The sequence below is a fragment of the Ranitomeya imitator genome, chromosome 1 (assembly GCF_032444005.1).
Source record: "Ranitomeya imitator isolate aRanImi1 chromosome 1, aRanImi1.pri, whole genome shotgun sequence".
In the NCBI taxonomy this organism is placed as follows: Eukaryota; Metazoa; Chordata; class Amphibia; order Anura; family Dendrobatidae; genus Ranitomeya; species Ranitomeya imitator.
The window spans coordinates 395,311,522-395,338,286 of NC_091282.1; the positions used below are offsets into that span (position 1 = coordinate 395,311,522).

At 42.5% G+C, this 26,765-nt stretch overlaps 1 protein-coding gene across 3 annotated transcripts in view; it reads right to left on the reverse strand.

Moving 5' to 3' along the window:
- The window catches only part of SHC3 (SHC adaptor protein 3), a 135,297-nt gene that overhangs the window by 62,967 nt on the left and 45,565 nt on the right, over window positions 1-26,765 (reverse strand). For all 3 annotated transcript variants that reach the window (XM_069762180.1, XM_069762174.1, XM_069762184.1), the window contains one exon: window positions 25,361-25,431. In XM_069762180.1, the coding sequence (XP_069618281.1) occupies window positions 25,361-25,431 (71 nt within the window). The remainder of the gene's footprint in view (window positions 1-25,360; window positions 25,432-26,765) is intronic.

Consider the following 26,765-nt stretch of genomic DNA (forward strand, 5'->3'; position numbering starts at 1 on the left):
CCCGGCCGGTGACATACACCCCTTAAGCGTTTCACGTAGGCTTTCTCAAAGAGGGAATCACTCTTTGAGAAAGCCTACGCAAAATGTGCGTTAAGGGGTAGACCGGGGTCCCAGGCATCAAGTCACTCATCATGGGTAAGCAACTTTGCAATTAACGGCACTTTGTTCTCTTCATATGTTTTTTCCTTGTGGGGATGGCACTTTGTCATTATGGAAACGTATTATGAACAGTGCAGATTTATGTGGTGTTTTACACTATAGTATTTGATGAAAATTAAGCCTGTTATTAATACATTGGGCTGACACCATAATTAACTGCACAAATGACCAGTGCTCTACTTTAATACCATGATGACATTTATTATGAACAAACTTTTTCATGCCTTGGACCTATGTGTTTTTTACTAGGGTCTTTTTTCCTTGTTTGGTTTCTAGATTTATACAATTTGGAACTTTCTAGGGATTAGCTGTATAAGAAGTGTAAGGTGTAAAAATAGATATTTAGAAAGGACCTTTTATTGTCCGGCCACCCCTTTAAAAATAGTCTATAGGCACATTGGGCCATACATAAATTCTAAATCAGGTGAAACTACCCTAGAACGTACTTGCATGTAGATGCAGTGCTGATAGATTTACCTAAATCTTAAAAATATACTTTTCAAAACACATCAAATAACGAAATGATTTTATTTTCTGCTGGTGGTTTTCGACAGGAAGCTAGTAACTGTTCACAATGGGGTGTGGGGAAGTAGGCTAATCAGGACTTGCATTCTAGTGTAAAGGTAAGGGTGTGGACTGTATTGCCTTGTTCCTGGTTCTGAAGGCAATATTCGTGTAATGTAAATTATGTCATGCATTTTACATACAGTGGCATGTAAAAATTTGGGCACATCTAGTCGAAATTAAAGTGTTTATGGGTTTTTTGCTATGCATTTTTATGGCATGGAAGACTTTGCCTGTGTGCACACTGTGCGTTTTTATGCGTTTTCGCTGCGCTTTTTCCACGTGGAAATGGGCCAAAAACGCTATGGAATCCTTATGCAAGCTAATTCAATGGTAATCCGGAAGTGTAGTGCACATGATCAGTAAATTTCCTTTGAGTATTTGCAGTATATTTTTTACTGCAGCATGTCAATTCTTTGTACGTTTCTGCAGCGTTTTTCACCCATTGACTTCAATTGAGTAAGTCAAATCCGCAGCAAAAATGCAGGTACAAAAAGGTTTGCGGACTTGCTGAGTTTTTGTTTGCATTTTTACGGGCTTCCTATGGTGTTTACCATGCTGTCATCTGTGTGACAGCATGGGAAACACCAGTGCAGAGGTTCTTATCGGCACTAACGCTTCTGCTGATAAGATCATCGGTCAGAGCACTGCGGGGTCATGCTGTCAGATGTCAGCGTAACCCTGCAGCTGTGACTGTGGCACGTGGTAACGCTACCGCCAGTAAGACAGTCGGTCAGAATGCTGCAGAGTCACTCTGTCAGATGTCAGCGCGACACCACAGCTGTGTCTGGGACCCGCGGTAAAAAGCTTAATGCAGGTCAGCAGGCGTGGGCTGATGAGACTACTGCTCCTATTGGGCAATGTCTGCTGTCACTGATAACAATGATTGCAGGAGCCGCTGATAGGAGATGTAGTCTTATCAGCCGGTGCCAGTGCTCACAGTTAAAAAAAAAGAAGTAGAATTATTACATACTGTACATATTCAAACAAAAATAAAAACCCATTATAATCACTTAACACCAAATCCCCGATGCCCTCTTCTCCTAAAAAAATGGTAAAATAATAAACCACCATAAACTCACCTGTCTGCTGTAGTCCACGTAATCCCAAGAGTCCCATGGTGACCTCACGTTTAGAACAGTCACATCGGGACACTGACAGGAGGTAATCGCTCCCGCAGTGTATCACTGAGCTGCCGTGAGAGAGTTCACCAGAGTGCATCAGCTGATCAGCTCCGTTGCTATCACTTACGGCACCAATATGTGAGAATTTTCTCACAGCAACTTAGTGATACACTTTGGGACCGATTACCACCTGTCAATGTATTGCCGGCTGTCTTTGAGAGCAGTCACGCCAGTGACTCCTCTCAAAGTCATCAGAATTGTCGTGGGACATTATGGCTTATCTTCTCAGTGGACAGGTGAGGAATATTATTTTATTTTAGTTGCAGGAGACGTTGGCGTCAGTGGATTAGCTGTTTGGTAAGTATGGTTTAATTAAGATTCATTAAAGGAGTCTGGGTCATTATTTCAAATAAAGGACTTTATTCTGTGTGTCTGTGTTTTTATATCACTATGGGGTTACTAATGGATAGGTGTCTTATAGACGCCTCTCCATTACTAACCTGTGGGCTTGATGTCGCCTGACAATACAAAGGTGACATCAACCCCACAAATATGAACCCCATTTGCCACCGCTACAGGGCAAGTGGGAAGAGCAAGGCTAAGCGCCAGATTTTGCTCCTTTTTATAGATGCGCCTTTTCTGGGACAGCTGAGAGCTGATGTTTTTAGCCCAGGGGTCAATATCCATGGCCCCTTCCTAGGTTATTAATATCAGCCCGCAGCTGTTTGCCTAGCCTTTCCTGGTTAGATTTTAAAGGGGGACCCTTTGTCAATTTTTTTCTGTGGTCCCCCTGTAAACTAGCTAGTAAAGGCTAAGCAAACAGCTGTGAGCTGATATTAATAGCCTGGGAACCTTTATGGCTATTGGCTCCTACCCAGAATATAACATCAGCCTTCAGACAGCGGCTTTCTCTCTGCTGGTTATGAAAATTATGCGGAAGTCCACACAATATTTTTTCTTTTTTTTTTCTTTAAAATTAACAGTTGCTGTTTTGTTACATCCTATGTATGTTCGTTCTATTAATGCTCCTACATAGTCTGGTGACAATATGTGTGTTTGTTTGTGTGTGTGTTTACTTATTGGCTTAGTAAGGAGGGTATCTGGCTGACACCTTTTCCTTAAGGTACCTTCACACTAAACGATATCGCTAGCAATCCTTGACGTTGCAGCGTCCTCGCTAGCGATATTGTTTAGTTTGACACGCAGCAGCGATCAGAATCCTGCTGTGATGTCGTTGGTTGGGGCTAGAGGGCCAGACCTTTCTTTGGTCGCTGGCTCTCCCGCTGACATCGCTGAATCGGCGTGTGTGACACCGATTCAGCGATGTCTTCGCTGGTAACCAGGGTAAACATCGGGTTACTAAGCGCAGGGCCGCGCTTAGTAACCCGATGTTTACCCTAGTTACCATCCTAAAAGTAAAAAAAGCAAACGCTACATACTTACCTACCGCTGTCTGTCCCCGGCGCTGTGCTTCTCTGCATTCCTCCTGCACTGACTGTGAGCACAGCGGCCGGAAAGCAGAGCGGTGAACGTCACCGCTCTGCTTTCCGGCTGCCCGGTGCTCACAGCCAGAGCAGAGAAGCACAGCGCCGGGGACAGACAGCGGTAGGTAAGTATGTAGCGTTTGTTTTTTTTACTTTTAGGATGGTAACCAGGGTAAACATCGGGTTACTAAGCGCGGCCCTGCGCTTAGTAACCCGATGTTTACCCTGGTTACCGGCATCGTTGGTCGCTGGAGAGCGGTCTGTGTGACAGCTCTCCAGCGACCAAACAGCGACGCTGCAGCGATCCGGATCGTTGTCTGGATCGCTGCAGCGTCGTTTAGTGTGAAGGTACCTTTACTATGACTAGGGCTTGGTGTCAATGACAGCTGCTGACAACAAGCCCTAAACCCATTACCCTGATGCCACTCCATCAGCATGAAAAACAAGGTGTTGAAACAAGAAATTACGTCAGAAACCTTTTTTTTAAATAGCTTTAGTTAGCTCAAAAAAACCTCCATTGCTGTAGAAAAACGCATGTAAAAAAGTATACAAAAACGCAACAAAAAATGCACCAAAAATGTACGTTTTTGCAGAGCCATTTACTGCCAAGAGATGCAGAAACCTTGCAGAAATTACTACAAGCAAATACTCAACATGCGCACATAGCCTTTACCTTCCAAGCATTATTTGTAAAAAATGCCTTGCATAAAATTAACATCGCCAAACAAACCTTGCAAACATCTTTGCCTAGTTTAAACATTATGGCCTTGATTTATGAAGCAGTTTTCAGATGTAAAACTAGTTGAAATGTTGAAAAATGCTTACGAAATTTAATTTTTGAAATGCTGGCGACACTTAGATGGGAAGAAGCATGGGCAAGAACGCTCGTCAAATTCATCATAAGTTACACCATAACTGATAGAAATTATTAAAAATTAACACCCAGCCCCTAAAGAGATGACTGGCTATTAATGAATTTAGAACACTTTATACCAATGCTCCCATGAAAGGAAATCTGTCGGAAGTACCAAGCCTCCTAAGCCATTCTATATGGGCATGTAGGTCATAGAAAGTTGAAAAAAATGATTCCTTGATATCTTCAATCTGATGTCTTATTCCCAAAAGTCTATGTTTCTGTTAATATGTAAATGAGCTGTTAAGATTTCTGGGCTGGACACTGATCTCCATGAGAATCTGCCTCAAGAGTTTATTGTAAGAAAAAGGGGAGATACCAGTGTTAGCAATGTAGATTAGTAACAGTAGCAGATTGTCAGGTATCATATGTCTCACACTGGTAACACACCCTTACATTAAAAAAAGCTTTGGAAGTAGATTCTCAGGGAGATCTATGTCCAGTCCATAAATGTTGATTACTCTGGAATTAAACATCACATATATAAAGGTATCATTTTGTTCAACTTTCTAGGACTTACATGCCTATATAGACAACCTTAGGATGCTTGATTGTACTGATATATGCACTTATGTTAGACAAGATTCAGATGATCATAAATAATTGTCTGTATACAAACCACAATACATAGGGTGACCTTAAGTCTCCCAACCCAAATTTACAGACTCATGCATGAATTATCTTGGTGATGAAATTTACAGTGGTGCATGATCTTGGATTTTTCATTTGGCTAAGCCATAACAACTGTACACTCAGATGCCACCATTTGAGTTATACTGGGTTCACACGACAGTATTTCAGGCCATATACAGACTGGAATGCACAAACTAACAGAGGTCAGTCCATACATTCTGGTCCATATACAGACCATAAGACATGTCTGTCTGCATGTGGTCTTACTCATATGGTGGCATCGGAGTGTATGGCTGTCACAGCTTAGATGAATAAAAAAGATATCACTGCACCACTGTAAATCTCATCATGAAGATAATTAGATTAACTAGGAGCAGACCATCATAGGAAGATCAAATATTTTCACTGTGTATTTCAGTGAAGTACTAACCAACATGTGGAGATAATGGCCTTTGTAGACTGTCCATCTCCAACCAAGATCAAGGACAGCAGAGTGGCACTATGAAAATGCAATATTTCAATGCTATCTTTACATAACTCTGATTTTAAAACAATCCATGGATATCTGTGATCATGGGACATAATTGCTTCTCTGCTTTCAAACTCCAGGATTTTTAGCCTTGGGAAACCACATAAACGTAAAATAAACTTGAATTATGGATATATACAGTTGCGCTCAAAAGTTTACATACCCCAGCAGAATTTTTGCTTTCTTGGCATATTTTCAGAGAATATGAATAAGAACACTGAAACTTTTTCTCCACTCATGGTTAGTGGTTGGATAAGTAGCAAATAGATCAATGGCTGCACTCAACTGTACTAAAGCAAGGGAATGTGCGATACATGAAATGTGAATAGCATAATGGCTTGTGAAATCTATGAAAAAACACATGAGATGCTTAGCACAAGATTTGGCCAAAAAATGTGAGCTCATCCACCAAACGTCAAGGTAATTCTAAAATTTAATTACTTCCAAACACAGTTGGTTCCGACCTTCCTATAAATGCAGGCTTTACCATGTTATTCGCCAGAGGTAAGTGTTCACACTAGGTAGACAGGTCAGGGAACCATCCAATCCATGAGATTACCTTGACGTTTGGTGGATGGGCTCACATTTTTTGGCCAAATCTTGTGCTAAGCATCTCATGTGTTTTTTCAAAGATTTCACAAGCCATTATGCTATTCACATTTCATGTATCGCACATTCCCTTGCTTTAGTACAGTTGAGTGCAGCCATTGATCTATTTGCTATGTAAGCATTTTTTGGTTATGCACCAGTTCAGACTAGATTGCTGTTCAGTCAGTTTACCTATATTTGCTAGTGGTTGGATAAAGCCATTTGTTGTCAAGCTACTGTGTTTTCTCTTTTTAAATAATAATGACAACCAAAACATCCACATGACCCTGCTCAAAAGTTCACATACCCCATTTCCTAAAACCATGTATTTCCCCCTCTAACATCAATGACAGCTTGAAGTCTTTTGTGGTAGTTGCGGATGAGGTTCTTTATTTTCTCAGATGGTAAAGCTGCCCACTCTTCTTGGCAAAAAGCCTCCAATTCCTGTAAATTCCTGAACTGTCTAGCATGAACTGCGTGCTTGAGATCTTCCCAGAGTGGCTCAATGATATTGAGGTCAGGAGACTGAGATGCCAACTCCAGAACCTTCCCTTTGTTCTGCTGTAGCCAATGACAGTTCGACTTGGCCTTGTGTTTTGGATCTTTGTCATGTTGGAACATCCAAGTACGTTCTATGCGCAGCGTCCGGGCCGATGAATTCAAATTTGCCTCCAGTATTTGCTGATAAAGTGCTGCATTATCTTTCCTTCAACTTTGATCAAGTATCCTGTGCCTTTGTAGCTCACACATCCCCAAAACATCAGCAATCCGCCTCCGTGCTTTACGGTAGGAAAGTTGTTAGGAATGTTGTTGGTCTTATTGACCTCTCTCCAAATGTAACATTTATGGCTGTGGCCAAAAAGTTCAATTTTGGTCTCATCACTCCAGATGACCTTGTTTCAAAAGTTTTGAGGCTTGTCTCTGTACTCTTTTGCGTATTGTAGGTGAGATACTTTGTGGCATTTGCGCAGTAATGGCTTTCTTCTGGCGACTGGACCATGCAGCCCATTTTCTTCAAGTGCCTCCTTATTGTGCATCTTGAAACAGTCACACCGCTAATTTTCAGAGAGTCCTGTATTTCAGCTGACATTATTTGTAGGTTTTTCTTAATATGTATTTGTAGGTTTTTCTCCATAAGGAGAAACGATACCCCTTAGACCCCAGTCCAGAGCCTCTCACCTAGCCAAATTAGTTCTCATGCTTCGCACTGACGAGGGCCAACAGCCCGAAACACCATGTCTGCGAATTGAGATACTAATTTGGCTTTTATCCTAAGTCATATTGCACGACTCGTTAAAGGGTTGATTGTGACTTGTAGGATCGCTACTTCCAACAGGTGGCGCTATAGAGTTTAAGTCCTCTTTTTCTCAGAAGAGCCAATTTGCATATTATATTTCCCAGAGGAACATTGCACGGCGAATAAGCCTCCTTACCTTGACAAGCCAGAGATGGTATGTCACCCTCCATAAGGAGAAACGATACCCCTTAGGTTTTTCTTGGCATCCCGAACAATTTTCCTGGCAGTTGTGGATGACATTTTTGTTGGTCTACCTGACGTGGTTTTGTTTTACAGAGTCTCTGATTTTCCATTTGCTAATCACAGTTTGAATGCTGCTGAATTGCATTATCAATTTCAAGGATATCTTTTTGCATCCCTGTCCTGTTTTATACAGTTCAACTTCCTTTTCCCATAGATCTGTTGACAATTCTTTTGCTTTCCCCATGACTCACAATCCAGAAGGGTCAGAGGCTGAATGAAAGATGCAAGAGTCTGTCTGGATCCCAGAAACCCACTCAGCTTTTATGCACACACTGATTACAAGCAAGCAGGTCACAGGTGAGGATATTACCTTTAGTAGCCATTCAAACCCATTTGTGTCAACTTATGTGCATGTTATCAAGCCAAAATCACCAGGGTATGTAAACTTTAGATCAGGGTTATTTGGAAGTTTTGGGTTGTCATTATGATTTAAAAAGAGAAAACACAGTAGTTTGGCAATACATGGCTTCAACCAACCACTAACCTTGAGTGGAGAAAAGGTTTGGTGTTATCCTTCATATTCTCTGAAAAAAGGCCAAGAAAGCAAAAATTCTGCCAGGGAATCTAAACGTTTGAGCAGAACTGTATATCCTAGTCATGTATTCTGTGTATAGGATGGTAAAAGTATGCTAGGAAACATGGCGATCACATTATTCCACTAGAAAGCTCCAATAGGATAATATGACATAGGTTAGAATTGTGTCCTGAAACTGTCTTTTCTTGCATATAATTAGCCATCTTTCTATCACTTGACCAGGACGACCAGGATGGGGGGTTTACATGGGACCCCTTAAAGTAGCTCATCATAGACAACCAGTCTGTGAAACCAAATTTCTACAGTCTACTCTGCAAATATCTCCTACCAATCTAATTGGTAAGAGCTTTCTGTATTTGCTATGTGATTTGTAGTTATTTCATCTTTTTGTCAATTTTACAGGCACTCTACCTTTTGTATTTTAAATCTAAAATGTAATAAGCGTGACCCTTGCTGCTAAACATACCCACAACCTTTAAGAGAGAGAGTATATCCTGTGTTACCCTGTGCATGCGAAAGTGTTAATTTATCTTTATGGAGCTAGAAAGCTGGGTGAGCGGGTGTGCTAGTGCGTTACTCAAAATAGGTGTCTTGCTGGCCTAACAAAACAGTGAGTGTTGGCAGCAAAAGTATGGTGTGTATTGGTAAACTACTTATTGTTACCCTATTGTGATAGGTAAGTGGACAAGTAAGTGGGAGAAGCAGAGTCCCTTATACAGTTGCATCTGAATCACAAGTGCAACAAACGGGTGGTGTTCAATACAATGGTGGTAAAATATTATACATACTTTTGTTTTTGTACCTGACTGCAAGATGCTTGCTATTGAAGAGCCAACTTGGCTCTCTCTTTTTTATTTAAGGCTGCCCTATATTTGTGAGACCCTAGCCAATTTTTTTCAAATAATCCCACAAGCCATGTATTTTGAGTCTGCAGACTTTTAACAATTATTATAATTACATGTGGAGACCAAACACAGCTTCACTACCTGGCTTCTACTAGCTGTTCTACGTATCTCCTTACCCCTGGGTGGTAGCTGGAATGGGTCGAGACCCTGGCAGGCGTTTGTCCAGTTCCCAAGATCTCGAAAATATAATTGATATACAACTAGGACATACAATAAGTCCATAACTCCTATTTAAGGACGGGTATCTCCCCTAAAAATACTAAACTTATAGTTATCAAAGGAGTAACTCTCCCTACACTTCTATTGAGGTCTGATATTAACTATTAACTATTAACTATTAACACCGAACTTGACTATTAATAATTAATATCCACTTGAATAATGCCTCAACGTTAAGTCTACAGTCTATTACATACATATATATTTATGCCCAAGCAGACAACTATAAATATATATATATATATATATATATATATATATATATACCTATACTGAATATTACAGAACCAATACAGTAATATCACCACAATATCACACAGTAACAAAACCCACAATTAACTGCCCGAATTACCCAAATCACACATGCTATATCAGCCCTCCCATCTATGGCTTACTATCCCTAGTGAGGTATGTGGGGTTAGTACAGGGCCTAGTAAGAAAAGGGGTTACAGATTATACTCAGCCATGTGTGTCCATCTTCCCAGGAGAGCAAAAGAGAGCAAGAGAGCACATGTCTTCTCTTTTTATGTCCAACTAAAAAGAGGTGTGTCCAGCCCCAGGTGTGTGGGGATGATGTCACAGTATATTGTCCACTAAGATACATCCCCTCAATCCTGAATGAAATCTATTTTACCAGCACATGGCAGCTTTGTTTTACAGCAAGCTGAGCTGGAGGAGGGGGCTTCTGGGAACACATGTGGGGGAATTATATATATATATATATATATATATATATATATATATATATATATATATATATATATATATATATATATATAGATACACACACAACTATACACATCTCCATATGAAGATGTACATTTTGGGGCACTTCCCTTCTACAACTCCATATGAAATTATGGCTCCCGTCGAACTGGGGGGAAATCTTTCATCAGTTAATTAGCTTTACACTCAATAGCAAAATATCCTGCCAGGAATAGCTTGGTCCTAGCTATCTACTGGAGGCTAGAACAGACAAGAAAGATAACATCTTCTTTCAGTTGCTCGGGACCTATCTCCTGGCCTCCATCTGACCCAGCAGCCACTTGGCCAGAAGGGGAAAACCGTCGGACCCCGGAACTACCACTGCGTGTGACAGTGACCACTGCTGCTGCAACCGCAGGTAGTGCCCACTTCCACTCTGCTTATGACCAAGTCCCCAGTCGACAGAATAACCTGGCCCTCTGACATCCCGGTTGTGTAGGAACCCTGCAATGAGGCCTTACGCGGGAGCCCTCCCTCTCCTAGGACAGCCCTGCCCTCAAATGCATGCTCCCCTCCACAGCTGTCTGCCCCCTGTCTGTCCACTCTTTGACGACCTCACATTACAACTAATGCCAGCATGCTGACTGGCCATACTTTAAGGCATTATCACAGCTTGCTTTATTGATCTCCTATCCCCACACCCCGAGGGAAGAGGGACACAGTACATTACCCACCCCTACATCCCCATCAGTAGGCATTAGCGATGAGCGAATAGTGAAATATTTGGATTTGGGGAAATCGGCATGAATAATTTCTAATATCGGTGTATTCATACCGAATAATGAATCCAATGCAAATCAATGGGAAAGCCAAATATTTTTCTGCTGGACCCACCAAACAGGTCCGGGGGCATGGGAAAAAAGCTGAAATGGATGGGAAAGAGCTAAAACTAAATGGGAACAACATGGATAAGATGCCTGCATGCCTTTCTGACTCACATATGATATCAGTGAATAATGTTGTCAGACTATTGCGCTGGTTTCACAGATTTTTTAACAGACCTACCAAACCAAACCAAATTTTTTTTTTTAAAGGGAAAAATGCTAAGAAACATTTTTTCTTCAAAATTACATGTATATAATGCTAAATAAAAAAATTATACCTACCCTTTAACATATGTTCACACAAAGTGTTTTGGCTTTAGTTTTTCCTTTAACGTTTGTGAGGGCTCTCACTCCTACATTTGGGAGGTCCCGTCCTCATATCAAATAGCTAACAAGATAGTGGAATACATATGTCCCATCCCTTTACAATGCCATTTCAAACATGCTGTGAGGAAACCAGATTATATCTTAATTACCCAGACGACTATATTTAGCAAACCAAGAAGAATTTCCTTTTTCTCTGTATGTTTGGATTTAAGTGTTGATTTCTGGTTGGTCAAGAAAACAGACTTTTGTTTGTGTGAGCCTAGAATATTGAATTGTAAGCTGAAATTTGATATAACATAGTGTGCTCTTATCCTTGATGAATAGTGAGGTCTACTGATATGCTAATCATTTATTGTGTAGCTCAGATAGTTTGATGATTTTTATAACAGAGGAGGAAAATCTATTCAAATAGATTACATACTCAAACAAGGCAACTTGGTCGTCACCATTCTTCCCCTTATCTGTGAAGGTGGACTGAAGGACACTGGTAAATCTAAAAATAGGTTCCATGCTTCTGTATAAAGAGACTCAGAGTCAGAGAGACTGAGCAAGAGAGACAGCTGGAGATTCTGCCAAACATCCAAAGAACCAGAGACAGGACAGCAGCTATTTTACATCATGGCTCCATCACGAGGGACATGGATTTATCATGCTATAGGAAACAACCTAGGGGTTTTTGGCTCTGATTGGAAGGATACGGATCTGCTCCATTGACAATCACTGTGCCACGGATATGTTGGGAGAAAGCAAGAATTGGGACCCGCTTGGTGCCTGGCTCCGTGGAGATGTTTGGATAGGCCAGGTTGTGACTCTTGTGTCAACTGGCCTTGCACCTTGTATGGACTCAATGGACTGTCATCTTCCAATGCTCATCGCTACCTCCTCTCTGTGTATGTGCCACAGGTGGGGTAGCTGACCCTGGGAGCTCTGACGTAACATCTGCCATTATCCAGGTGGGTCAGAGGAAGGGTGAGACTCTAATGTGCACCGTATTGGGGAATTTTTGTGGGACTGTTCTATGTGTTATCTGCCTGTTTTGTGGTTTAATAAAGCATTGCCACACTTTTTTACTCTCATCCTGTGTTCTCTGAGTAGCATTATGACCACATTAAGAGAGCGGTTGTCAGAAGGGATGATCCCTGGTCCATGCGGTTCCGGCTAGCGGACATGGGCGCATATCGACCCCCCCGTTTCCCCACATATGTCCATTTGAATTTTGGGCTTTGCCTGCCACCACCACTATGTCCACCACCATGTCATTATGTGCCCCTCGCTTACAGTTTGCAGAGTGCCAGCAGGTGCCTTGAAACCCAAGTTTGGTAAGGGCCCTCAGGTGGCCCTGTATCATATATTTGGTAGAGCTCTCACTCCTACATTTGGGAGGTCCCTAACTCATGCCAAATAGTTTGCAAGATAGTGGAATATTTACCATCTCTTTACAATGCCATTTCAAACATGCCCATTTGAATTTTGGGCTGCGCCCGCCACCACCACCATCACGTCCACCGCCATCTCATTATGCAGCCCTCCCTTCACATTTTCAGAGGGCCAGCAGGTGCTGTGAAACCTGCAATTTGTAAGCTCAACAGTTCATTTTTGCCATCGGATCCTAATGGAACAACTGAACAACTGTCATAGAGGGTGAAGCTGCTGTAAAGTGAATATAATACAGGAGTTGGGGAGCTGTATGATCAATGTCAGGAAATTGGACTCTACCGGACACAAAAAGCATTAGAATTAAATTCTGAATACAGTGTATGCAAGTGAGTGCCTCTATTGTCAGTCTGTCAGGCCCGAAACCCATGTCAGGAACATGTACAAGCCTCATTTTACTTAGAAGCAGACTCCTCAAGGGAAAGACACAGGAGTGCCATTGACCAATCTGCACAAGCCTATGGTCACGGGTTTACCACAGTGGAGTGGAGCTGGAAGACTGCAGCATCTGGTTGCTCCAACTACGCTGAGAAGAAGCACTTCTCCAGTGTATTAAACGTGTTTATTTCTTCCAGCAGACCAGGGGTTAATCAGCCATATTGGAAAACTCCTACATTCATCTGTGGTTGGTTAGCTACTCCTTTCTCCCATAAAATCTGCGCTCCATTACCTAGTTATTATCAGTGTTAGCAATTTGCTGTGTGATCTTGGAGTGGGAGAAGCTGGTGTTGTGAAAGAGCTGGAGGAGTTTATTAGCCACTGTTGGCTGGTTTGTCCACTTGGAAATCCCTAATCCTTCTCTGTTTTACTTTCTTCCCCCTCCCTACACACCCTGGTGAATACCTCTTTTATATGTGAGTGTATATTTTGTGTGTGTGGAGTTTTCAGTTTACCCTTGTCTCTGTTACCCTGTCTGTTGGGTTGGTGTACTGCAGTACACAGTAGAGCCTCTCTTTCCCGGGTGGGGGAAGGGGACAGACGTAGGGCTGTTCTAGGAAATAAGGCAAGGGCGGTGGCCTCATCATCTTCGCCATCTGAAGTATCTGGGGGACAGGGCGAGTTAGGGTGCCCCTAGTGTTAGGGCCAGGAAAGGTGCCCCTGGTCCCAGGTCACTTGTCAGTCAAATCATGACAACTACGCACTTCTTCTCAAAACTACCCAACCAGGCACTTGGCAAATAATGGGAACACTGGTTCTTCTACTACATGGGTCTTATTATTTGGTCATTGACCGATTTGAAATTTGGGATATTTACCTCTTAATACCTATGTGGTAGTTGAGAACTGTATCCTCCTTTACATTGATTAATGCACTGTCACTTTATTATATATTTTTTATAATAGGAGGTTATATTGACTCTTTTGTACCTCCCTTCCCATATCCAGTGTCTTTAGTGTAACACTCTCCACTGGTGCACCTGTACCTTATACTCAAATACCTCTGTTTTTGATACTTATGTTCTAAATGTAATTGACTGTATTTTATTATACATTATTTTGTTATTAAAGTATACCTTTTAATGATTTTTGCAATTTTTGTGATGGCCATGCTTCAGTTCTTGTATTCAATATATAGAGAGCATGTTTCATTACTCACTTTATTATTTTGTGTAAAACTGAAAACCTGAACAATTGTGTGGAGCGTATTAATGCATTCATGTCACAAAATGTCCAAGTGCAGACTCAAAAATCAGCATCAGGCTATCAGATACACACTTAAAGAGACTGTGAGAAGGGCAACAAAATAAAAAAATTATAATAATAGAATATATAGATTGTGAGTAGAAATTTGAACTTTGCATAATGTATACAGGTTTCCAAAAATTACCCCAAGGGTTCTGTACCCATGTGGGGTATACATAGATTAACACTAAATAGTTGTTAAAGAAGCAGGAGGAGAAGGAGGAGGTGATTTCCTGAACAAAATGGTTTTGGATGGTAAGGGAAGGATGTTAAGACAACTTACAAAAAAAACAATTTGGCCTGCATTTAAATAACGTTGCTGTTATCCATAGGGCTTAAAAAGTTAGAAGAGATCCAGCCCTTGTTCAATTTTAGAAGGGTCAGCCTGTCTGCATTTTCCGTTACAGGCGTGTGCGCCTATCCATTATGAATGCACCTGCCGAACTAGAAACCCGCTCAGACAACACACTCATGGCAGGGCATGGCAGCACCACCAAGGCGTACAAGGAGAGGTTGAGCCAAGTGTGCATCTTGGACAACTAATTTTTAAATGGCACTGAAGAATCAGGAAGAACTCTGGTATGGTCACTTAAGTAGTCCTTCACCATCCTGGTCAACATCTCCCTCCTCGTCATAGTTGCAAACACAGATAACCCTTGCTGATGGGATGGTCTCATGAAAATTGCCCAGTTAGTGGACATTTTTCCCCACCCCCGAGTGGCACCTGGTGTGCGTGGCCCTCCCCTGTAATCCTTGTGGGTGAAAAGAGCCGGTACCTCTGCCAGCAGCGTTGTCTGAGGGTAATATTTTTAGCAAGTCTTCCACTACGGCCCTCTGGCATGCATGCACTGAAAATGGCACATCTGCCTCTGACATTAGAGAAGCAAATTTTTCCTTGTACTGTGAGTCAAGAAAGAGGCACAGCCAGTATTTCATGGTGGAAAAAAATGTGTTTCACGCAAGGGTCTTGGGAAAGACATCTAAATGTAAACTCTGCCGTGTGTGGCAGACTACAAAGTCAAACGTTTAATGTCCTTACCAGGAACAGCACTAACCATCCTCTCCTCCTCACAATGCATAGCCTTCTCCTCCTCCACTTCAGACCATCCATTCTGAACAGACATGAAGCTGGGATTGGGAATGCCCTCTGTAGCATGAGCAAAATCTCCTGCTCCTCCTTATTCTCCTCCTCCTCTTCCTGTTCGTCGTTATCACCCAATGTGGCCTGAGAATATCGTGTGAGGCTGGGCTGTGTGGTATCAGCCACTGTACAATCTTGTGCCATAGCCACCTCCTCATCATTCAAAGCTTCCTCTTTGAGATTCTGCAGCAAGCATTTTAATAGACAGAGCTGCGAGATGGTTGCACAGACAATAGTGCCATCAGCGCTCACCATCTTGGTGCAGTACTCAAAGTTTTGAAGAACCTCACAGATGTCATCAATTCACACCCACTCGGCAGTTGTTATGTGTGGGGCCTGAGTGTTACTCTGATGGGCATTGAGAAGCTGGAATTCAGACGCTGTCCTCAGCTGCTCACTAAGCCTTGCCAACATATGGAAGGTCGATTTCCAGCATTGGGCAGGTTATAAATCAGTCGGTGACAAAGCAATTTAAAGCGCTGCTGCAGCGAAGATAGACCTGCGAAAGCCTGAGATGATTTTAGGAAAGGTGAGCTGACATGATGTACAAGTAGGTCAGGCAGTCAGGGTAAGTTTTTAAAAAACACTGTACAACCAAGTTCAGCATGTGGACCATGCATGCAACATGTACCAGCTTGCTAAGCTTTAAAGCCGCCACCAAGTTACGCCCATTATCGCACACAACCAGACCTAGTTGGATGTTCAGCGTGTAGAACCACTGATCAGTCTCTTCTTTTATCCCTTTCAGCAACTCGGGTGCTTTGTGAGCTTTATCACCTAAACAGATGAGCTTCACCAGAGCGTGCTGCCGCTTTGCCAAGGCAGTGCTGCAGATTTCCCAGCTGGGAAGTGATGGAGAGGTTAATTTTGCTGAGGAGGAGGAGGAGAAACAGGAACGGGAATACGAGGAGACTGAAAACCTGATGGAAGTTGGGCCCGATATTCTTTGTGTGGGTAAGATGTATGATGTCCCAGCCTCTGACTCTCTCCAAGACTTCACAAGGTTAAACCAGTGTGCCATCAGGGAAATGTATTGTCCCTGTCCAAAAGAACGTGTCCACGCATCTTTGGTTAGGTGAACCTTCCCTGTGACTGCGTTGGCCAGAGCACGGCTGATATTGTGTTACACGTGCTTATGTAATACAGGGATAGCATACAAGGAAAAATAGTGTCAGCTCGGAATCGAGTACCGTGGGGCTGCCACCGCCAATAGGTTGCAGAAAGACTTGGTTCCCACAAGTCAAAACGGCAACATTTCCAGGGCTAGAAATCTGGCAATGTGTGTGTTTGGGCCTGTTGGTGGGTGGCTGGATATTTCTGCTTTCTGTTAAACCTCTGGGGCAGGAACAACTGGACGCTGCGCTGGGACAATGAACTGGACGTGGTTACTGACTGCTGTGTGATAGCAACCGCTAGTTGTGGGCAGGAGGCATCAGCGCCTGCTTCATGGTCAGCAGATTGGGAAGACTGAAACAGAGGGGAAGGGGCTGTGGTTTGACCCTCAGACACATATTTTGTACCCAGATGTTCCGCCCACCTACTGGGGTGCTTGGCTGCCATGTGCTTTTGCATGCTGGTGGGGCTCAGGTTGGCAGTATTCTTGCCTTCTCTTAGCTTGGTTTGGCATATACTGCAAATTACCATAGTTTTATCTGAAGAACTTTCAGAAAAAACTGCCATACATTGGAAGAACGCACCCTTGGCCTGTTATCTAGCCGTGTGGGGAAGGCGGGGGGGGAGCTCTGTGGAATAGTTGACCGAGTTCTACCTCTGGTCAAACCACTACCTCTTCTTGCCTGTTTTCTTGTTACAGATCCATCCCTCTCTGCACTGCTGTGCTCGCTAGGCATGCCACCATGCCAGGATGGATCAGTGGCCTCATCATTGTCCATGTCATCTTCCAATTCCTCAATCTGATCCTCCTTCCCTTGTGAGTTGCGCTTTGAGGATGACCAACTGTGCGTCATGATTATCCTTCGCCTCTTTAGACATGAATTGACCTTCCCCCAACGTGGCTTTCTCCTGACCATCGGTGCTCAAATGTTTGGGCATCACTGCACTTCTCCTCATGACCCTCTTTAATAGTGCACGTTGAGAGGCCTGACAAATTACGAGGGAACGTAAACAATTCCTCAGAGTGCCCAGCGTTGGGGTCATATATCTCCTGGGACTCTCTATGGTGGGAGGAAGGAGGACCAGGTTGAGGATTCAGAGGCCAGGCCTCTTGGCTACTGTGACTGCACCGTGTGGAAGACTTTCTGGTGCTGCTTGTCAACACACTGGAGCCTTTGTCTGCCATCCACCTCACAACATCCTCGCACTTGTCTGTGTTCATTAGTGGTGTAGCGTGCTGACAGGAAGCTAGAACTAGATACAGTCACCTTCGGATCTGTCGCATGGCCTTGGCAGGCACCACCACATCCACGGCCCTTAACATCACCCTTTCTCATCTTGAATGCATTATGCTTATGAAACAAAAAAATACTGACTTTATTTTTCACAAGTACCCTTACAAAGGTTTTATGTACAAATTCACTGCGTCTAGCAATGTGTGGCTATTTTTGGTGATTGCAGCTTGATTACACACGGTAACAGCAGACTGACGTAAATTACAGGAAAATAGTTACGTTTGCATGTCTCTATAGGCACTCCAATGCGGAGTAATGAAGATTTTTACCCCTGTTAAATTGTCCCGTAAGATTATCTCTACCTGGATTGTGCCAGTCGCACAACTGCTAGATAAAGATGCGCTATTTTTTAAACCAATAGAAAATTATGATTTTTTTAGATCGCCTTGCTGTTACACTACAAATGCGGAGTAATGAAGAATATAGCCCCTGCTAAATTGTCACGCAAGATTATCTTTACACGGACGGCGACAGTCGCACAACTGCTAGATAAAGATACACTATTTTTTAAACCAATATATTATTGGGGGCATTTTTCTACATCATCTTTATGAGACACGCCAACAGCAGACTTAGAGAAATTAATGGTAAATAGTGACATTTCCGTAGCTCAAGAGGTTTTGCGCCAGTCGCACAACTGTTAGGCAAATATTAGATATTTAAGAAATAGACGAGGAATATTATTTGGCAATTAGATTTTAAAATGGATATTATTATATGCTGGCACTGAGGAATATTATTTTGCGGTAAAAAAAATTGGCTGCTACATAGGAATATTATGTAGCTCCCATGAAAATGGTTTTGTATATGCTGTTACTAGAGTATAGCTCAGAGAGTCTCCCAATATACTAAAACTTTACTTTTAATCACTAAACTAAAATGGACATGACACAGAATTCACATATACATAAAATACTTGTGCAAACCAGTGCTCAATAATAAAAATAGGTTTGATCTCACCAATAGGAATGGACATAAATCCACAGCAGGTTCTTCCTTGTACCTTCTCTGGATATTTCGGCCCAAGGGAAGGAGAGGAGGAGGGGGGATGGGTAGGGGGTATGAAATTTTTCTTAACTCCCTGTCGTGCCCCTTGTAATGTTCCTGTCGTAACAAGGACAGGCCCCAAGTGAACCCTGCTAGGGACAATCCACCATCCACAAAAATATAGAGTGTAGGTCTCCCTACACGTTTCCTCCCCAGTCTCAGGGAGTCATCAGGGGAGTTAAATTAGATTAAAACCAGTGGAACATGGAGCATATATAAAACTAAGTGTCCATAATCATAATGGACCCCACAGTGGCCGGCCACTATATTTTTTTGGATGGTAGATTGTCCCTAGCAGGGATCACTTGGGGCCTGTCCTTGTTAGGACAGGAGCATTACAAGGGGCACGACAGGGAGTTAAGGAAAATTTCATACCCTCTATCCCTCCCCCTCTCCTTCCCTTCGGCTGAGATATTCTGAGAAGGTATAAGGAAGAACCTGTTGTGGATTTATGTCTGTTCCTATTGGTGAGATTAAACCAATTTTTATTATTGAGCACTGATTTGCATGAGCACTTTATGTATATGTTTGTGTCGTGTCCATTTTAGTTTAGTGATTAAAAGTTAAATTTTATTATATTGGGAGTCTCTCCGAGCAATACTCTACTGACATCCCCGAGGGTACTTTATTACTTTATAAGTGTGAGTCACCTCACACTTCAGCTAGTAGTGCCTATATGCTGTTACTACCTAATATTATTTCCCTCTACAAATAGCTGATTTTTATATTTTGGTAGTGGATGAAACCCTCCCTATTTCACCCTAATCCCACAGTCTGTACATGTTACTAATCTGTAATATGTACTTGCAATGATGAGAACACCCAGGTGCCTGCCTTTCACTCTCCATCCTATTAAATCTTTCCCTACTAAATCCCCACCTAACAAACAACTAACCTTCCCAATCTTCAGCTCTTAAAAGAGCTTTTTGGAATGAATAATGCTCACTATAAGCTCCTATCACTCTCCCTACGGTCTTACTACACTCTCCCTACGCTATATCACGAAAAACGTTCCTCTATAAACTATACATTATGATCCTCTTCACAATAGAACAGCCATCACCAACAGAGACAGTGAGTCACAACACGATCAAATAAAATCATGAATAAATACCTTTATTACAATATTAAACAGGAAAATTCCATACAAATATAGATCCAATTTTAATAGATTACAATTCAAATAACCACATAATAAATTTACAGCAAAGATAATAGGAAACACTTCTGCTGCTATTGGACTAGAAATAACCGGCAACCCAGACCGAATAGAGAGTGTGACCTATATATCCAATTATGACTAATCTCCAAAGATATAAATAAAGATAAACAAATAGAGGTGTAATATCATATACCAAATACCCCGTATATTGCACAACTACATAGCTGCTGCATCAAACATGAATAGGCATGGTAATATATATCATGATAAATTTAACCTCCTTTGGAATAAATTGGTCAAAAAACTCATGAACCATGCCTACAATATAACAAAAGAGTTACCTGCAGCCATTGTAGTGGGAGAATAGCAAAAGGATAGCGGTCACAACGGCCCCTCTCTCCCTACGCTGTTTCTGGCTGCAATGTGCGCAAGATGTTGCAGCAGCCTTTAAATATCCCCTATGATGCTGGAAGACCAGCCAATCCCAATAATGCCACACCAAAGATGGCGCCGGCATTACTGTGATTGGCAAGCCTGCCCAGCATGTTCATTGTCTGCAAATAAAGCGCCAAACATGCTGGTCAGAGGCAAATACCTAATTACTCGCTAAGTAACAAGTAGCCCGATTACCGTACTATTCTTGGGAGTAACGAATAGTGCCGAATGTATTCTATCATTACTAGTAGGCATGATAATCACATTTACATTAACAGGGGTGGACATTATGTTTTTGTTTGGAGGATTAGACCTCTAGGGTTCAGTGGTCACATACTGAGACACTAGCCCCCCCAAGTCTGTCCCAAGCAAAACATTTGCGAGACTATTTGAGGATACACTCACCTCCCGCCCCCCTTTCCCAGTGCCCCAGTCCAAATACACCTTGGTGATGGTCAGCGCCAGTTCGACTTCTCCAATCACGGAGACAGTGAGGGTTTTCCTGGGTACGAAATCTTGTAGGGTCACCAGCATAGGCAGCACAAGAGTCATCTCACCGACTATGTCCTGCAGTCCCCTGACCATGGCCTGGCCTATGGGGAAGGGCTAAAAGTTGTCAAGAGACCTCCCACCACCCCCACCCACACACATAACAGTGGATGGCTTCTGAGACAAGGACAAGTCCTTCTGGTGCTAGGTTCACATGACTCTGAAGTGTCCTGGCTGTTTACAGAGATGACAGTTCCCCCACCAAGGTGGAGAGGGAAGCATGAATAGGTGCCCTCCTGAGCTTGGGGGTATGGACAGCAGGCACTGAATTTGTCTTACTACCTCTTCAGCCAGCAGAGTTCTTGGTCTCTGAAGTCTTGATGTTGGAGTACTCGACGGCAAGTGTTGCTGTTGCAAAGGGCCCCTTTGGCTTCCGGTCACGGAGATACTGCTGGGGTTCTCCAGTGCAGTTGCACAAAAACTGCTCAGTTGCGATGAGCTCCTTCAGCTGCTAGACAGTGGTGAGCTCTAGTCATGCGTTCCACTAGTCAACTGCTCTCAGTAGATCCCACATGTGATTGGCTCAACTGTCTGCAGGACCCCGCTGCATACTCCGGAGCTCAGTGGTCAAGTTAAACTGCTGGACGAGAGCCTGCTTGACATCCTTATAGCTCAAGATGGTCATGCTTGGTAGGTACCCAAAGATTTCCAGAGCCTTACCCCTGAGGTGAGGGTTTAAAAATCAAACTCACTGCTCCTCAGGAAGATTGTTTTGATGGCAAATGTTTTCCAATGCCAGCAAAAAAATGTCCAAGTCCCCTCCTTTGTCCAGCAGGGGGAAGTTCCCTGCTTGTTGCTTCGAGACACGGATCTCAGGGGACTTGCTACTGGCTGGGGTCTGCAGTTAGAGCTGGAGTTGGAGCTGAAGCTTGTCGATGGTGCTCACAATGATGTTTTGACATGAGAATCTCGAAGGTAGCCTTGTCCCCAGCCTGATATGGCTAGGGCAGAAGCTGGGGGGACAGGCAGGTGGTGAGGATTCCACTGTGGGACTGAACGCTGGGAACTGGCTCTTTGGGGAGCCTTGTATGTACTCCCCATCTGCTTGAGCAACATTCCCTTTCACCTCCTCCTCACTGTCCATAGAAATTGGCCATCTCCCTAGCTCTGCCCCTGGTGCCACTGGCCATCTTTGCAATCTTTGGTCACTGACACAGAGCTGCAACCTGGTGTACACACACACATTACAGTATTTGATTCGATGGCTTGATGTTCAACCGTAGGATGCTGGAAACCACATGGGAGATGTGGGGGACAGTTATTTCCATTTTTTTCCAACAGGCTGCACGGCATGACCTTCCTTGGCTGAGAACAAAGGCTCATATCATCGCATATTCACTTAACCATTTAGTCAGTCACTCCCTTTCCCACCCCTAGGACAGTCCTAGCCTCCCTCTTACTTGCGGCCAAAACTCCAAAATTTATGATGGATCATAATTTCTCTATGAAATGTCATAGGGTGTCAGTTTTGGTCAATATTATTGATCTATCAAGTGCGGTGGCTCAGTGGCTAATAATAATAATAATAATACATTTTTATTTATATTGCGCCAACATATTCTGAAGCACTTTACATTATAGAGGGGATTTGTACAGACAATAGACATTACAGCATAACAATAAACACAGATCAAAACAGATACCAAGAGGAATGAGGGCCCTGCTTGCAAGCTTACAATCTATGAGGAAAAAGGGGAGACATGAGAGGTGGATGGTAACAATTACTTTAGTTGTTTGGTCCAGCCATAGTGTAAAGGTACCTTCACATTAAGCGACGCTGCAGCGATACCGACAACGATCCGGATCGCTGCAGCGTCGCTGTTTGGTCGCTGGAGAGCTGTCGCACAGACCGCTCTCCAGCGACCAACGATGCCGGTAACCAGGGTAAACATCGGGTAACTAAGGGCAGGGCCGCGCTTAGTAACCCGATGTTTACCCTGGTTACCATCCTAAAAGTAAAAAAAAAAAAACAGTACATACTTACCTACAGCCGTCTGTCCTCCAGCGCTGTGCATCTCTGCACTTCTCCTGTACTGACTGTGAGCACAGCGGCCGGAAAGCAGAGCGGTGACGTCACCGCTCTGCTTTCCGGCTGACCGACGCTCACAGCCAGTACAGGAGGAGTGCAGAGCACAGCGCCGGGGACAGACAGCGGTAGGTAAGAATGTACTGTTTGTTTTTTTTACTTTTAGGATGGTAACCAGGGTAAACATCGGGTTACTAAGCGCGGCCCTGCGCTTAGTTACCCGATGTTTACCCTGGTTACCAGTGAAGACATCGCTGGATCGGTGTCACACACGCCGATCCAGCGATGTCAGCAGGAGTCCAGCGACGAAATAAAGTTCTGGACTTTATTCAGCGACCAACGATCTCCCAGCAGGGGCCTGATCGTTGGTCGCTGTCACACATAACGATTTCATTAACGATATCGTTGCTACGTCACAAAAAGCAACGATATCGTTAACAATATCGTTATGTGTGAAGGTACCTTAAGGATCGGGTGTTCATGCAATACTGCATAAACCGGTTATTAGCCTAATTATGTAACAGTACAGATACAGAGGCTAACATCGAAGCCTTGCCTTCACTGGGGTCCTTGATTCCAATCCCACCAAGGACAACATCTGAAGGAGTTTGTACGTGTTTGCATAGGATTCTGTCAGGTACTTCAGTTTCTTCCAACACTACAAAGACATTCTGATAGGGAATGTAGATTGTGAGCCCCAATGGGGACAGTGCTGGTAATATCCAAAATAAACAAAAAACAGTACTTTCAGACCTCAAGTAATGCAAAGAAAAGTTCATAATCATTTAGAAACAATAATACTAATGTTTTAACTCAGGAAGAGTTCAGAAATCAATATTTTGTGGAATAACCATGATTTTTAATCACAGCTTTCATGGGTCGTGGCATGGTTTCACACTGCTTCTGGCGTAAAAATGTAAGAAGTTCTTCTTTGTTGATGACTTGTGACTATCCATCATCCTCATGATTACATTCCAGAGGTTTTCAATGGGGTACAGGTCTGGACATTGGGCTGCCAATGACAGGGTTTTGATGTGGTGGTCTCTTAATTTTTGCCAGAGCTGTATATTAATAATATGAATTTAGGGTAACTTTTTTCAAACCTTTGAATACCATAATTTGTACATTTTAGGATGTCTATTTGCTTCTTTCTCACATGAAAATCAGCAAAATAAAAAAGAGGATTAAAATCAAGCATAAACACTCTGATCATGAATATCCACAATGATAGAAAAATGTGACCACAACTGCATCAGAAGGATGAATGCACACAATTTTGCTATGGTTTTCAATTCTAAGTCTAATGCCATTTTAAAACAAATTCAGAAAAGTTCAGGCCCTGTCTCAGGTCTGATGATCTAGATTGGTAGCATCATAGCTCCCTATGATTCTGTTGGCATTGGCCATTATAGCCATGGACACATCAGGATCCGCATCTATAACATGGGCGCAGTAATACTCCTGCATTATGTTCTCTTGAAACTGACCTAAAAGAAATATGACTTTATAGAACCTAGTTAGATAGAATCGGACATTTTATCCAGCCTCACCAAATTCTTTTTTTCATTAACAAAAGCTAATTACAACCATTAATGCTCTTAGGTTGGTGTATAAGTTGTTTGGACGTGTATGCAAAAATGCTACACAAAAAATATGAATGACGAGGTCTATGGATGCCAAATTATTGCTTTTTTTGTGTAACCCTATATGTCATAATGAATCTGTATTTTTTTTTTTTACAATTTCTAGTTCTTTATTTTATTGTCTGACTTGAAAGAAATGATAATTTCATCTTTCCCAAAGATGCAATACTAAGTAATATACCTTCTAATATTATTTACTTTTCAAGTAGGAAAATTTAGTAAGGGTACCGTCACACAGTGCAATTTTGATCGCTACGACGGCACGATTTGTGACGTTCGAGCGATATAGTTACGAGATCGCAGTGTCTGACACGCTCCTGCGATCAGGGACCCCGCTGAGAATCGTACGTCGTAGCAGATCGTTTGAAACTTTCTTTCGTCGTCTAGTGTCCCGCTGTGGCGGCATGATTGCATGGTGTAACATATATCGTATACGATGTGCGCATAGTAACCAACGGCTTCTACATCGCACATACGTCATGAAATTATCGCTCCAGCGTCGTAGATTGCAAAGTGTGACAGCAGTCTACGACGCTGGAGCGATATTGTTACGACGCTGGAGCGTCACGGATCGTAGCGTCGTAGCGATGAAAATTGCACTGTGTGACGGTAAGGGATTACCAATTAAAAACAAATCAAAATACTTAAAATTGAATTTAGTTCAATTTCTATACTGAACAGAAAACTAGTTGGCATCATACAATAAAAACAAAACTTGTCCTACCTTGTTATCTGTGTTCTTGTATTGAAATCAAGAGATCTCATGGAGCGTAAAACTTCTATGCATCCTAAATACTGCAAAAAGATAACAGATCTCGGTAAGAAAAAAATACTTTCAAAGAATTGGTCATGCACATCAATCAGTTTGAATTTTGTAAAGGCCATAAGACATTTTAGAGGCACCTGTGACTATGTAGGACATATCTTACTTACAAACACTGAAACATAGCTGGTAATACAGGTACATATCTAATATAGTAAACTTCACATCGCTATTTTAAGAAAAAACTGAAGTCGCAGAGAAAGACTGAAACATATTGAGCTTACATATTTATATATACCTGATTATTTGAAGCCTAACTGGGCTGAAAAACTTTCAATAGAAGTTGACCAAACCAGGGTTTGACCGACAACTTTTTCACCCTCCAACTTAACCCCACCATAAACATGTACAATCAGCTTAACCTAGTGTAACGGGGTCTACCAAGCTGGGATACCTCTTTCAGTACCACCCCGTGTTTCAGGAGGTCCACTCTGCTTTGGCTGGAGTCTGAATGAAGGACGCTGGCTGGAATTGCTCGGTTACAGGGGCGCATATAAAAGATCACTGCTTCTCCACGTATTTCCAGTCTGACAACACTTTACTCACAGGACACAGAATATGTCACACAGATACAGAGGGCAGGCCAATAGAAAAGCGGCAGGCCAGACATACATTACAATAGCCGCAGGTGGCCGGATCCTGCTGATATTTACTGTGGGAATTACAAAGGTGGGGGGCGGACAAAAGGGGAATATCGTGTCCCCTCTGCCCAGGGGCGCAGCCTGTGGGCTGATACATTAGGGACATGCATCTCACATGGAACCTATTATACATACATATAACTGCACAACATATTCTGGGTGCTGAGTGGTTCCATAACACGTAACACCTAGTATGCTTGTATTCTTAGAAGAAAGAGCACAATAATCAACTAATTATATCCAATTGATTGTTTTCATGAGAGCAATTGAGAATACCTTCAAAGTTCTACCTATTTTCCAAATTTACTGACCTTTCATATCTTAAAGTAATGATGGACTGTTTTTACCCTGTTGAGCATTTTTTTACATATTCTGGCTTAACCCCTTCACCCCCAGTCTGATTTCACCTTCCTAAAAAGGCTAAATGCTACAATTCTGACCACTGTAAATTTATGAAGTAATAACTCTAGAAAACTTCAACATGTCCCATTGATTCTGACGCTGCTTATTCATGACACTTTGTACTTTAATTTAGTGGTAAATATAAGTTAATATTTTTTGCATTTATTTGTAAAAATATCCAAAATTTAGCGAAAATTTAGCATTTTTCATATTTTAATTTTCATGCCCTTAACCCCTTCATGACCGGAGGTATTTTCGTTTTT